A 13,988-nucleotide genomic window follows, 5' to 3' on the forward strand; every position below is an offset into this window, starting at 1 on the left:
GAGGGCGGTGATTGGCCGAGGCTCTCCGGCCGAGGGCCGCACCTCTCGATCTGATTGGCGGCAGCAGGAGCTGGAGAGAGGGAGTGACCGGAGCTGCGACCAATCAGCAGCCGCCGCCCCCCTCCCTCCCCCCGGCCCGCGGACTCATTCATTCAATCGAATTCATTGAGCGCCTACTACGTGCCAGGCACTGTACGAAGCGCTTGGAATGGACAGTTCGGCAACAGAGACCGTCCCTGCCCAACAACGGGGTCGCAGTCTAAACGGGGGAGACAGACAAGAAAATAAAACAAAGCAAGTTTTGAGCGCTTACTATGTGCAGAGCACTGTACTAAGCGCTTGAAATGGACAAATCATATTGGGAGTGGCGGAAGGCGGCGGGAATGGGAATAATAATAACAATCATAATGTTGGTATTTGTTAAGCGCTCACTATGTGCCGAGCACTGTTCTAAGCGCTGTGGGAGAGACAGGGTCATCAGGTGGGCCCACGTGAGGCTCCCAGCCAAGCAGCGTGGCTCAGTGGGAAGAGCCCGGGCTTGGGAGTCAGAGGTCATGAGTTCGAATCCCGACTCTGCCACTGGGCAGCTGTGTGACCGTGGGTAAGTCACTTCACTTCTCTGGGCCTCAGTGACCTCATCTGTCAAATGGGGATTAACCGTGAGCCTCACGTGGAACGACCTGATGACCCCGTATCTCCCCCAGCGCTTAGAACAGTGCTCTGCACATAGTAAGCGCTTAACAAATACCACCATTATTGTTATTTCCATTCCCGCTGCCTTCCGCCACTCCCAATATGATTTGTCCATTCCAAGCGCTTAGAACAGTGCTCTGCACATAGTAAGTGCTTAACAAATACCAACATTATTATTATCATTTTCCCGATGGGGGTAATTGAGGCCCAGAGAAGTGAAGTGACTTGCCCACAGTCACACAGCTGACAGGTGGCAGGGCGGAATTCGAACCCATGACCTCTGACTCCCAAGCCCGGGCTCTTTCCAATGAGCCAAAGCCTCAGTGACCTCATCCGTCAAAAGGGGATGAAGACTGTGAGCCCCACGTGGGACAACCTGATGACCCTGTCTCTCCCCCAGCGCTTAGAACAGTGCTCTGCACATACTAAGCGCTTAACAAATGCCAACATTATTGATTCTATTTATCTTGATGATGTTGTTTTGTTTTGCTTTGCTGTCTCCCCCGTTTAGACTGCGAGCCCGTTTTTGGCAGGGGTTGACTCTGTTGTCGAAATGTCCATTCCAAGCGCTTAGTACAGCGCCCTGCACAGAATAAGCGCTCAATAGATACGATTGAATAAATGAATGGGGGGGAGGGGGGGGAAGTTGCAGGCGCCTGCGCACTGATGTGTGTGTGGGGAGGGGGGAGTAGAAGGCGCCTGCGCACTGGTGTGGGTGAGTGTGTGGGAGGGGGCGAGGCGGAGGCGCCTGCGCACTGATGTTTGGGGGGGAGGGCAAGTCGGAGGCGCCTGCGCACTGGTATGGTGGGGGGGGGGGAAGGAGGGAAGAATCGGAGGCGCCTGCGCAGTCGTGAGAGGGGGCGAGTCGGAGGCGCCTGCGCACTGTGTGTTTGTGGGGGGGGGAAAGAGTCGGAGGCGCCTGCGCACTGGTGTGTGTGTGGGAAGAGTAAGAGGCACCTGCGCACTGGTGTGTGTGGGGGGGGAGGAAAGAGTCAGAGGCGCTTGCGCACTGGTGTGTGTGTCGGCGGAGGGTGGGGGGGAGGAAAGAGTCGGAGGCGCCTGCGCACTGGTGTGTGTGTTGGGGGGGGAAGAGTAAGAGGCACCTGCGCACTGGTGTGTGCCGGGGGGGGGGGGGAGGAAAGAGTCGGAGGCGCCTGCGCACTGGTGTGTGTGGGGGGGGAAGAGTAAGAGGCACCTGCGCACTGGTGTGTGCCGGGGGGGGGGGGGGGGGAAAGAGTCGGAGGCGCCTGCGCACTGGTGTGTGTGTGGGGGGGGGGAGGAGTAAGAGGCACCTGCGCACTGGTGGGAGGAGGGGCGAGGCGGGGGTGCGCCTGCGCAGTGTTCCGGGGGCGTGCCGGAAGCGGGTGGGCATGGGGCCGGGCTAGGCGGTTGCTCGCTGGTTGTCGTAGTAACGGGGAAGCCTCGGACGCCGCCGACGCGCCGGGGACCAAGGGCACCCAGGGCACCAAGGGCGGGCACCAAGGGCACCAAGGGGACCAAGGGGGCGGCACCGGGGGCACCGGCAGCTGCAGCCGCCCCGTCCCGCCATGGCCAAATGAGACAGGTAGCGCCTCCCTCGCACGAGCTGCCCCGGCCGCGGGGGGACCCGCACGGAGGGAGGGGGGGCCTTGACACTGCCCTCCTCGCTGCGCTCTCTGGGTGTCAGGTCACGGGTTCGAATCCCGCCCCGGTCTGCTCCGTGACCGGGGGCCAGCCGTCTCGCTTCTCCGTGCCTCGGTCGCCTCGCCTGCCAAATGGGGCGTAATAATGTTAGAATAATGTGGGTAATATTGGCATTTGGTAAGCGCCTACTACGTGGCGAGCACCGTTGTAAGCGCTGGGGTGGCTACCGGGTGCTCAGGTTGTCCCACGTGGGGCACCTCGTCTTCATCCCTATTTTAATAGTGATAATAATGGCATTTGTTAAGCACTTACTACGTGCCGAGCACTGTTGTAAGCGCTGGGGTGGCTACCGGGTGCTCAGGTTGTCCCACGTGGGGCTCCCCGTCTTCATCCCTATTTTAATAATAGTAATGATGGCATTTGTTAAGCGCTGACTTTGTGCCGAGCACTGTTGTAAGCGCGGGGAGTAGGGGGCTACCGGGTGATCAGGTCGTTCATTCATTCGGTCGTAGGTATTGAGCGCTTACTCTGTGCAGAGCACTGTACTGAGCGCTTGGAAGGGACACATCGGCACGTGGGGCTCCCAGTCTTCATCCCCATTTTAATAATGATAATGGTGGTATTTGTTAGGCACTTACTACGTGCAAAGCCCTGTTCTAAGCGCTGGGGTGGATACAGGGTGTTGAGGTTGTCCCAAGTGGGGCGCCCCGTCTTCATCCCCATTTTAATAATAATAATAATAATGGCATTTGTTAAGCGCTTACTCTGTGCAAAGCACTGTTCTAAGCGCTGGGGGAGGCTAAGGTGAGCAGGTTGCGCCACGTGGGGCTCCCAGTCTTCATCCCCATTGTAGTAATAATGATGATAATGGCATTTGTTAAGCGCTTACTTCGTGCCAAGCACTGTTCTAAGCGCTGGGGGGCTACAAGGTGATCAGGTGGTCCCACGTGGGGCTCCCCATCTTCATCCCCATTTTAATAATGACATTTGTTAAGCGCTTACTATGTGCAAAACACTGCTCGAAACGCTGGGGAGGGCGGTGGCTACAAGGTGATCAGGTCGTCCCACGTGGGGCTCACAGTCTGCATCCCCATTTTAATAATAATGGCATTTGTTAAGCGCTTACTATGTGCAAAGCGCTGTTCTAACCGCAGTGGGGGATACAAGGCGATCAGGTTGCCCCACGTGGGGCTCCCCGTCTTCACCCCCATTTTCCCGATGAGGTCACTGAGGCCCAGAGAAGTGACGTGACTTGCCCACAGTCACACAGCTGATAAGCGGCAGAGTCGGGATTAGAACCCGTGACCTCTGACTCCCAAGCCCGGGCTCTTTCCACTGAGCCACGTGGGTCAACTGTTTACCTTGTATCTACCCACCAATTAGAACAGTGCTCAGCACATAGTGAGTGCTTAACAAATACCCAAACTATTATTATTAAGATTGTGAGCCCCACCTGAGAGAACCTGATTACCTTGTATCTATCCCAGCGCTTAGAACAGTGCTTGGCACATAGTAAGCGCTTAACGAATACCAACATTATTATTATTTTCTGGGCCTCAGTTCCCTCATCTGGAAAATGGGGATGGAGACGGTGAGCGAGCCCCACGGGGGGACGAGGGACTGTGTCCAACGCGATTGGCTTGAAGAGCCCAGGCTTTGGGAGTCAGAGGTTGTGGGTTCGAATCCAGGCTCCACCACTTGTCGGCGATGTGACTCGGGGCAAGTCACTTCACTGGGCCTCCATCACCTCAACTGTAAAGTGGAGATTAAGACTGTGAGCCCCACGTGGGACAACCTGATAACCATGTATCTACTCCAGTCCTTAGAACAGTGCTTGGCACATAGTAAGCGCTTAACAAATGCCATTATTATTATTACAACAGTGCGAGCATATAGTAGGCACTTAATATATACCATTATTATACTTTGCAAATTTTCTTTGTGGACAAAGACCAAACTTTCGTGCCTGTACGTGTCCTAGAATGGGACTAGGTTGCCCTTCCCTTTAAAATGTTCATTCCTTCAATCGTATTTATTGAGCGCTTACTGTGTGCCAAGCACTGTACTAAGCGCTTAAGCAGTGTACTAAAATATAACTGGAAGTTGCATGGTTTCAGGGGAGGGAACTTCCAAAGCTTTGGAAAATGAGACCAAAACGAATAGCGTAAAGGAAAGAAGACTTTTTAAGGACATTTGATTTCTCCCCACCCCCCACCCCCCGATGATCAATTTCAGAGAATTAGGGAGAGGTCTCCTGGTTTGTCTTTATTTGGAAGAATATAGTTTTGCGTCCTTTGCTAAGACTGGTAAATATCTTGTGTCGGGGATATTAGGAGGTTCTGCCCTCTGCTTGCCGGTGGAGAAAGATCCCAGAAGAATCTTCCGTTGGGGAGCACTGATTGAATGAATTTAACTGACTGCATTTAAGGTCAAATGAGCTCGGCCTTCATCAGATCCTACTTGCAGAAAGCCTACTTTCAGACCTAGATCAAATACTACTCATAATAAATGTGGAATCGTTTAAGGGCTTACTCTGTGCCAAACACGGAACTGAGTGCTGGAATAGATACAAGATCATTAGGTCACAAACAGGCCTGGTTCTACAAGGGGCCCGCAGTTCTCGAGGGCATAACCTATATTGCATCCCCATTTCGCAGATGAGGAAACTGAAGCCCAGAGAAGTGTAAATGACCTGTTCAGGGTCACACAGCAGGCAAAAATGGCTCCAACTCCCAGACCTGTGTTCTTTCCACTAGGCAGTGGAAAGAGCACGGGCTTTGGAGTCAGGGCTCATGAGTTCGAATCCCAGCTCTGCCACTTGTCGGCTGTGTGACTTTGGGCGAGTCACTTAACTTCTCTGTGCCTCAGTTCCCTCATCTGTAAAATGGGGATTAAGACTGTGAGCCCCACGTGGGACAACCTGATTCCCCTATGTCTACCCCAGCGCTTAGAACAGTGCTCGGCACATAGTAAGCGCTTAACAAATACCAACATAATTATTATTATTATTATTATTCTGAGAAGCAGCGTGGCTCAGTGAAAAGAGCCCGGGCTTGGGAGTCAGAGGCCATGGGTTCGAATGCCGGGTCTGCCACCTGTCAACTGTGTGACCGTGGGCAAGTCACTTAACCTCTCTGTGCCTTAGTTATCTCATCTGTAAAATGGAGATTAACTGTGAGCCTCACGTGGGACAACCTGATGACCCTGTATCTACCCCAGCACTTAGAACAGTGCTGTGCACATAGTAAGCGCTAAACAAATACCAACACTAGAGAAGCAGCGTGGCTCAGTGGAAAGAGCCTGGGCTTGGGAGTCTGAAGTCATGGGTTCGAATCCCGGCTCTGCCACTTGTCAGCTGTGTGACTGTGGGCAAGTCACTTCACTTCTCTGGGCCTCAGTTCCCTCATCTGTAAAATGGGGATTAACTGTGAGCCTCATGTGGGACAACCTGATGTCGCTGTATCTACCCCAGCACTTAGAACAGTGCTCTGCACAGAGTAAGCGCCTAACAAATAGCAACATTCTTATTATTCTTATTATTCTTTCTCTTTGGGCCTCCTGGATCCAGCCTGAGTCTGGAGCCCTACTGGCCAGAGCACCTTGCAGGAAGCCAAACTAGACTAGCAGATAAAATGAGGCAGGCCACTTCTTCCAAACTTCTCTGTCCGACTGGCTTGTCTCCCCACTGTGCCAATCCAGTTGGTCACAAAAAGAAAGTATTGACCAATAAAGAGAAAAGAAAACGTTGGCCTTTGCAAAGATTGTTGGACTTAGACCTGAGCTGTACATTTGAAAATGCTGTTCATCTCTGTGAGGTATATGAAATGAGCCTATCTTAGATGTAAGGTTCCAGAAGGCAGGAATCATATTTAGTGCAGTTGGTACCCCGGGAGAAGTCCCTTGGTAAATATTCAGTGGGCTGCAGTAGTGGATTGACCGTGTGCAGAGCAATATACTAAACTCTGGGAAGAAATGCACTGGTGCAAGTTAATCCTGGTCCTTGGCCCGCCACGGGTTCACAGTCTAAAAGGGAGGTGGGAAAGCTTTGGATGAGAGGTACAGTAGGAATATAAAATAATGTAAATACAAAACTATGTAAAAGACAGCACAGAGGTACAGCCTCATACGAGTCCACGGGTTTACAGGCTAAAAATGAGGGGAAAGCTTTGGACGACAGATACAATAGGAATATGAAATAATATAAATACAAGACAATGTAAAAGACAGCACAGAGGTACAGGGTCATACGAGTCCAATGGGAAAGGGGCCCCGAGGGGCCGCCATTCTGGTCATTGAGAGCCCGGCTGCGTCCTCGTTAATGGTACTTAATAAGTGCTTATAGTGTGTAGGGCTCGGGAGAGTACAAGAGTTGGTAGACGCATTCCCTGCCCACAGTGAGCTTAGCGTCTAGAGGAGCCAAAGCTTTCCAAAGTTCTGAAATTTCTTAGAGGCCTCGGCTGCCTCTGCGTAACCTGGTCGCAGCCCCACGTGCACAGGGCATTTTGGGTAAGAGGCTGAGGGCGGGAGCCGGGATTGTCCGTTGTGTGTTCCCAAGCATCTGTTTGAGTGCCGTCCATATAGTAGGAGCTCTGTAAGTGCTGATGATGAGCCCTCGCTAAAGGAAATACTTTTTTTTCCCCTCCCCCCGGCCTTAAGACGTCTCTCTTGATGGCTGTTGCAGGGAGCTCTGCCACCCAGATTCTCCAATCCAGTGAAACTACAAGGAATGGTCCGTGAGGCCCCCATCTGCTGACTGCATGAAAAACCCCAAAGGAAATGCCAGTCGTGATGGCCCGGGGCCTGGACGAAGCTGCAGCATCCTCCGGAGAGGAGGAGGTGGCAGGCCCAGAGTAAGTAACTGTGTACAAGCTTTGGAAACATTAGCTCCTCCGAGATTGTTGGAGAATTGGGCTGGTTTTCCTTTAAGCTAATTGCTCCTGTCATTCTGATCGCCACACCTGGATCTGATGTTAATCTCTACCTATTAGCTATGTGATAACCTTTGTGGTACTTATTTGGCTCTTGTTTAGTAATTGCGTTAAGTGCTTACCCTGTGCCATACCCTGTGGGGTAGATACAAGATGATTGGGGCGGACACAGCCCATCTCACATGGGGCGACCAGTCCAAGTAGGAAGGAGAACGGGTATTGAAGATACGGTGAAGGTACGAGACAGTCAAATCTGGCAGAGTCTCTGACCCACCCGTGACCTATAGTCTAAGGGAGAAAGAACATTTTAATAATAATGATGATAATTATGGTATTTGTTAAGCTCTTACTATGTGCCAGGCACTGTATTAAGCGCTGGGAGTGGGGGATACAAGCAAATCGGGTTGGACGTGTGTTGGACGCGGTCCAACCCAGTTTTACAGACGAGGGAACTGAGGCACAGAGAAGTTATGAATTGTTCCAGATCACACAGCAGGCAAGTGACAGATCCAGGATTAGAACCAGGTCCTCTGAATCCTAGGCCTGGGTCCTTTCCACTAGGCTCCGATGCTTCCTGTATATGTCTTTCATTTGCCTGCTGTTCCTTGTTTCCCATCAGCTTCCATGCCCCTTCCTCTGAATCCTAGACTCTTTCTAACAACTGTGCTCCAAAGGGGAAGTGGATTTTGCTCAACTAGGGGCTGCCTCCCCAGTGGATGTTGTTAAGTTTTTGAACGGGAACCCCGACCCAGGAAACTGTGGAGCAGGAGAATCTTGAGGGGAAGTGAGGATTCACCTCTGTGACCATAATTGTTTAGTGCTTAATTTTTCCCAAAGATTTGGGAGAAGGGTTTTTCTTCAGAACGAATGGGAAAGTTCGAACCGTAAAACAATCATCAGTGCCTTGCCCAAATCCCTGTAAGTATTCCAGCTTTCCAGGCGGACGCGTGGTGAATTATTAGAACGTAAGCGCCGTGCGGGCAGGGGATGTGTTTTCTGCTTCTGGTGTACTTTTCCAAGCAGTAGGTACATCCAGTGAGTGCTCCATAAATACTGGTCAGGACATTTAGTGCTCCATAAATACCGTTGTTATTTTTGTATCCCACTGTGTCTCAGCGCTCTCTTGGGTAATAGTTTGAGCTAGATTACCTGACCCATGGAGGAATCAACCCTTCAGCCTATCTCCTTGGCTCACGTGAGTAAACAAACAAACAAACAAACAAACAAACAAAAAAAACAACCTCCCTGGTCCCACTTGCTTATTCTCATTGTAGTTTGAAACCATTCTTGCAAAAAGTAATCAAGTCTCGGAGTTAGTATTTTAGCCCATTTAAAGGTCAGTGAGCTATAGGAGACCTGGATTTTGGGTTGGGGCACAGACTCTCTCTTTCCCATGTGCAGAATCCAGGAAGCCAAACTGGATTTTTTTCCAGCTGGGATTTCCCCATTTTGTCATTTCTCTTTCTTGTCACCTTTCCCTCTCCTGCCTATCTGTCTATCAGAGCCCAGCATTCTTGCTTCGTGGCTCAGTGGAAAGAGCCCGAGCTTGGGAGTCAGAGGTCTTGGGTTCGAATCCCGGCTCTGCCACTTGTCAGCTGTGTGACTGTGGGCAAGTCACTTCACTTCTCTGGGCCTCAGTTTCCTCATCTGTAAATTGGGGATTAAGACTGTGGGCCTCACATGGGACAACCTGAGTACCCTGTATCTACCCCAGTCCTAAGAACAGTGCTCCGCACATAGTAAGCGCTTAACAAATACCAACATTATTATTATTACCATTCCTTTCCTCTCAGGACCAATTTTTTTTTTTTTTTTTTTTTTTGGTATTAAGCACTCACTGTGCTAGACACCGAACTCAGGGCTGAGGTCAATACAAGCTAACCGGGTTGGCTATAGTCCATCCGGGGCTCAACAGTCTTAATCCCCATTTTCCAGGTGAGGTAACTGAGGCACGGAGAAGTGAAATGACCTGCCCGTGGTCACAGAGCAGACGAGTGGCGGAGCCGGATCTAGAACCCAGGTCCTTCTGACTCCCAGGCCCGTGCTCTATCCATTAATAATAATAATAATAATAATTGTGGTATTTGTTAAGCGCTTACTATGTGCAAAGCACTGTTCTAAGCGCTGGGGGATACAAGGTGATCAGGTTGTCCCACGTGGGGCTCACAGTTTTAATCCCCATTTTACAGATGAGGGAACTGAGGCACAGAGAAGTTAAGCGACTTGCCTAAGGTCACACAGCTGACTAGCAGCGGAGCCGGGATTAGAACCTGTGACCTCCGACTCCCAAGGCCGCGTTCTTTCCACTGAGCCACGCTGCTTCTCAAGTGCCATTCCACTTAGCGCAGGACTCGGTTGGCTTCCACAGGAGAGACTGATCCAGATTTCAGAAAGGCGTCCCTGCCCATACCACGCTGTGAGCCCTCCGTTCCTCGGAAGCACTCGTGCTCCTCGTGCTCGGCTTCCATTTTGGTGGTGGGACTGGCTTCTCTGTGGGGGAGGGAAGCTCGCATTGACCTTCCCTCCTGAGCCCCTGTACGGCCTCCCTTTGCAAATCCCTCCCCCTGCACCTGTCCTTAAGTCCCTTCCTGCTGGCTCAGCTTCTACTGACAGGAAGATCCGGATTGGGAGCTAGAGATTCTGAATTGGAGCAGCTTCTTTGGGAATGCACCCTTGGGCAAAATTGTTGCCTTTACCCTTCTTAAGGCATTTGAGGCCGTAATTTCTTTAAAGGCAGAAAGTGGGAGGTTATTGTGATTAGGTCGGATCCTCTGCATCCCTGGAGATCTCTAATGGCCCGCTTGTGTCTTTTGCTTCTGTTGAGAGCACTGGTCGCCTAGACCTTGGCTTAGTGGAAAGAGCACAGGCTTGGGAGTCAGAGGTCGAGGGTTTTAATACCGGCTCCACCTCTTGTCAGCTGTGTGACCTTGGGCAAGTCACTTAACATCTCTGTGCCTCAGTTACCTCATCCGTAAAATGGGGATGAAGACTGTGAGCCCCACGTGGGACAACCTGATTACCTTGTATCTAGCCCAGTGCTTAGAACAGTGCTTGGCACATAAGTGCTTAACGAATACCAAAATTGTTATTATAATATTATTGTTTTCATATTAGGAACTAGTGTGCTGTGGGACTTTGGGTGAGGTAGTCAGCTTCTCTGTGCCTCAGTGTTCTTCGACCATGAAATGGGGGATTGAAATCTACTGCGTTCTCCCACCGGCATAGATTGATATCCCTATCTGGGACAGGGACTGTGTCTGAGCAGGTAATAGAGTGTTCACCTCAGTGCTTCGTGCAGTGCTCGGCACAGAGTAAACTCTTATTAAATGCCAGTTTTTACTGGTAGAAACCCTGTAGTGGATTTACAGATTCCCTAGCCTTAGGTCTCTGGACATTCTGAATGGAGATGATGATGAGATTAAAATGACTGCTTGACTGTAGTCTTTTTGTTCTTTTTTGAATGGTCTTTATTAAGCACTTACTATGCGCCATGCCCTGTACTAAGCACTGAGGTAGATACAAGATTATTGGGTAGGACACAGTTCTTGTCCCACATAGGGCTCACAGTCTTAATACCCATTTTGCAGCTGAGGTAACTCAGGCTCAGAAGTGAAGTGGCCTGTCCAAGGTCACACAGGAGAACAGTGGTGGAGCTGGGATTAGAACCCCGGTTCTCTGACTCCCGGGCCTATGCTCTTTCCATTAGGCCACAATGCTTCGGTTCCTTAGCTCCTAAGGCAACAAAGTTAGTGGCAGATTTATCTAGATTACGCCGCCTCCGTCAACCCGAACCCCTCAACGCTCAGAAAGATTAGAGCCACCAGTCTAAACTTCTTTAATTCAACTGCCTCACTGCCGTAGGACGGTGCTGGGACTACTGGGCAGCGCATGGACTAGTGGAAAGAACACGGACACCTCGTAGCCAGGACACCTGGGTTCTGATCCCGTCTCCGAAACAGGCAGGGAACGTGCCTGTTTATTGTTATATTGTACTCTCCCAAGCTCTTAGTGTACAGTGCTTTATGCACAGTAAGCGCTCGATAGATACGATGGAATGAATGATGGTGATTATTATTATTATTATAATAATAACTCTGGTGTTTGAATGCTTACTATGCATCAGGCATTGACTGTACTTTCCCAAGCGTTTAGCACTTCCAGGGAGTCCCAGCACAATCCCATTGCCTCCTGATTTGAGAAGAGGCAGGGAAACGGTGAAGCAGTTGAATTAGCCAAGCTTAGACCGGTGGCTCTAGTCTTTCTGAGTGTTGTGGGGTTTGGGTTGGCAGAGGCGGTGTAGTCTAGATAAACCGGCCACTAATTTTGTCTACTTAGGAACTAAATAAGTGAAGCAGTGTGGCTTAATGGAAAGAGCCTAGGTCTGGGCATCAGAGGACTTGGCTTCTAGGCCCAGTTCCAAGACCTGTCTGTTGTGTGACCTTGGGCAAGTCACTTAACTTCTGTGCCTGAGTTACCTCATCAGTAAAATAGGGATTATGACCCTGAGCCCTAAGGGGGGCAGGGATTGTGTCCTAGTATCTATGCTAATGCTTAGTACAGTGCCTGCCACATAGTAAGTGCTTAACCAATACTAGTAAAAAAAAAACCAACCCAAAACTACAAAAAGAAGTCATTTTAATCTCTGCTCACTGGCTTATTTCACATCAGTTAAATAGAAAGGGGGCATTTTCACCTCCCAATTTTTGGAGCCATCTGGAATTTATGAAGGGTTCGATTAGAAACCGAAAATGAGAAGCCCTTGCCTCAGTTCCTTGAGTTAATCCCTCCTGAAGTTGCTCCTTAAAAAGAAAGCATCCTCAGATCTTGGATAGAGTACCACAGGAGTCTGGATGGGCTTCAGCAAGCAACTATTCCAATTCCCCACCCAGGACACGCCTAGATTAGGAAAGTCGAACCATTTAGTGCTGCTCACCTCTGTAGTTGTTGAGTGTCAAGTTCCCGGAGCCCTCTCTTCTAGCCTATCTGGTGGGGAGAAGGCCATCCCACAAAGTAAAACATTGCTCAGTACAGTTGCGCATCCTCCTGCAAACTGTCTGTGTTTCTCTGCCCCATCCTGGGAGAATCTCCACACCCTGCTGTGACAGGAGAAGGGAAGCTGCCAAGTCCAGAGAAGCAGCACAGAATTCTAGTGGATAAAGCACAGAAGTGGGAGTCAGGAGATCTGGGTTTTAATTTGGGCTTTACCGCTTGCTTGCAGTGTGACCTTGGGCAAGTCTCTTAACTTTTCCCACACCTCAGTTTCTTCATCTGTAAAATGTGGACTAAAAGCCTGTTTTCTCTCGTCCTTTGACTGAGTCCCCGGTGGGATGGCGACTGAGTCTGAACGGATTGTACTGGGCGCATAGTAAGTGCTAAACAAATACCACAATTATTATTATTATCATTATTTTTAGTATTAATTCTGGACACCGCAGCTGCACTTAATGAGGTCGCTGGAGTGTCATAGTGCCATAGTGCCAAAATGACATGTTTCCAGGGAAAGCGAACAACAAAAGGTCCTATGTAGCCGCTGCAAGCTCAGTAGATTTGCTACCATTCCTCCCAGGAAAATCCTTGTGGCAGTCAGCCGTTACCAGGAAAGCCAATCTTTACTCATCCCTGGCTCCTCCACCCTGTCTTGCCTGCCACTCCCCACAAACCTCCGACATGAGCTCTGACTCCCACCAAACGCTCCTGTCCCTGTTGTACTAGTTTCCTGCCCTCCCCTATCCCACCCCCTTCTCTGCTTGCCTTGTAAAAAAAAAAAAACAAAAAAAAAAAAAAAAAAAAAACAAACCCATAACATCCCTGTTGCTTTTATCTTGGCTGTGTAGAAGAGGGAAGAGGGTCGATTAGACTGTAAGTCCGTCATTGGGCAGGGATTGTCTCTATCTGTTGTCAAATTGTACATTCCAAGCGCTTAGTGCAGTGCTCTGCACACAGTAAGCGCTCAATAAATACTACTGAATGAATGAGGGGCAGGAGTGGGTGCAGGAAGAGGTTGTATCTGTTTATTGTTATACTCTCCCAAGCACTTAGTACAGTGCTTTGCACAGAGTAAGTGCTCCGTAAAAACGATCGAATGAATAAAAGGTGAAGGTGGGGTGAGTGGGGATAAGGGGACTGACGATCAATCAATGGAATTTATTGAGTACTTTCTAGGTGCAGACACTGTACTACGCGCTGGGAGAGCATAATACAACAGAGTTAGCAGGCACCTTCCCTGCCTGTAGCAAACTTCCAGTTTAGAGGGGAATGAGGAAAAACCAAGTGTTGTGTGATGGCAGCTGGGTGTGAAGGCGGAGCGCGAAGGTTTCTTCCTGGGACTGGTAGTGCTGCCTAGTGAGCAAGTCTGTAGCGGTGTGACACTTCAGTCTCTAAATATCTGCCTCTTTGTCAGAGGCTTTGTTCTCATTAATCTGTGTGTGCTCTCTGACAAGGCTCCCCTCTACAGGGGACCAAGCTGGGTAGAACACCTGAGCTATTTTCTCCCTCTTGGCTAAGGGAAGCCAATGGAGAAGGCTCTTCATTGGTTCTAGACTGAGCCCGCCTGTCTGTGCTCTTTATTTCTATAGTTGGGAGTATTAGCATTTATGGGGTGCCCACTTGCTGCCGTGCCCTGTACTAGGGGCTTGGAAAGTACAGAATGAAGAAGCGACACATTCCCTACCCAAAAGGAGCATATGTTCTCATTTAATGGTAATTATTAGGGTGTAAGGTTAAGCACTTGATAAGTGCTAAGCC

At 50.0% G+C, this 13,988-nt stretch overlaps 1 protein-coding gene across 10 annotated transcripts in view; it reads left to right on the top strand.

Annotated features, from left to right (window-relative positions):
* Window positions 1-2,076: 2,076 nt before the first annotated feature.
* The window catches only part of TTLL5 (tubulin tyrosine ligase like 5), a 234,578-nt gene continuing 222,666 nt past the window's right edge, over window positions 2,077-13,988 (top strand). For 5 of the 10 annotated variants that reach the window (XR_005659889.1, XM_029083179.2, XM_029083420.2 and 2 more), the window contains exons 1-2: window positions 2,079-2,257; window positions 6,998-7,166. Coding sequence is in view for 8 of the 10 variants with exons in the window: in XM_029083179.2 (XP_028939012.1) it covers window positions 7,093-7,166 (74 nt within the window). In the remaining 2 variants the exon portion in view is untranslated. Of the gene's footprint in view, window positions 2,258-6,972; window positions 7,167-13,988 lie in introns of all 10 variants that reach the window. The other 5 variants (XR_005659888.1, XM_039911663.1, XM_029083342.2 and 2 more) reach the window with 3 other exon arrangements.

The sequence above is a fragment of the Ornithorhynchus anatinus genome, chromosome 1, assembly GCF_004115215.2.
Source record: "Ornithorhynchus anatinus isolate Pmale09 chromosome 1, mOrnAna1.pri.v4, whole genome shotgun sequence".
Taxonomy (NCBI): domain Eukaryota; kingdom Metazoa; phylum Chordata; class Mammalia; order Monotremata; family Ornithorhynchidae; genus Ornithorhynchus; species Ornithorhynchus anatinus.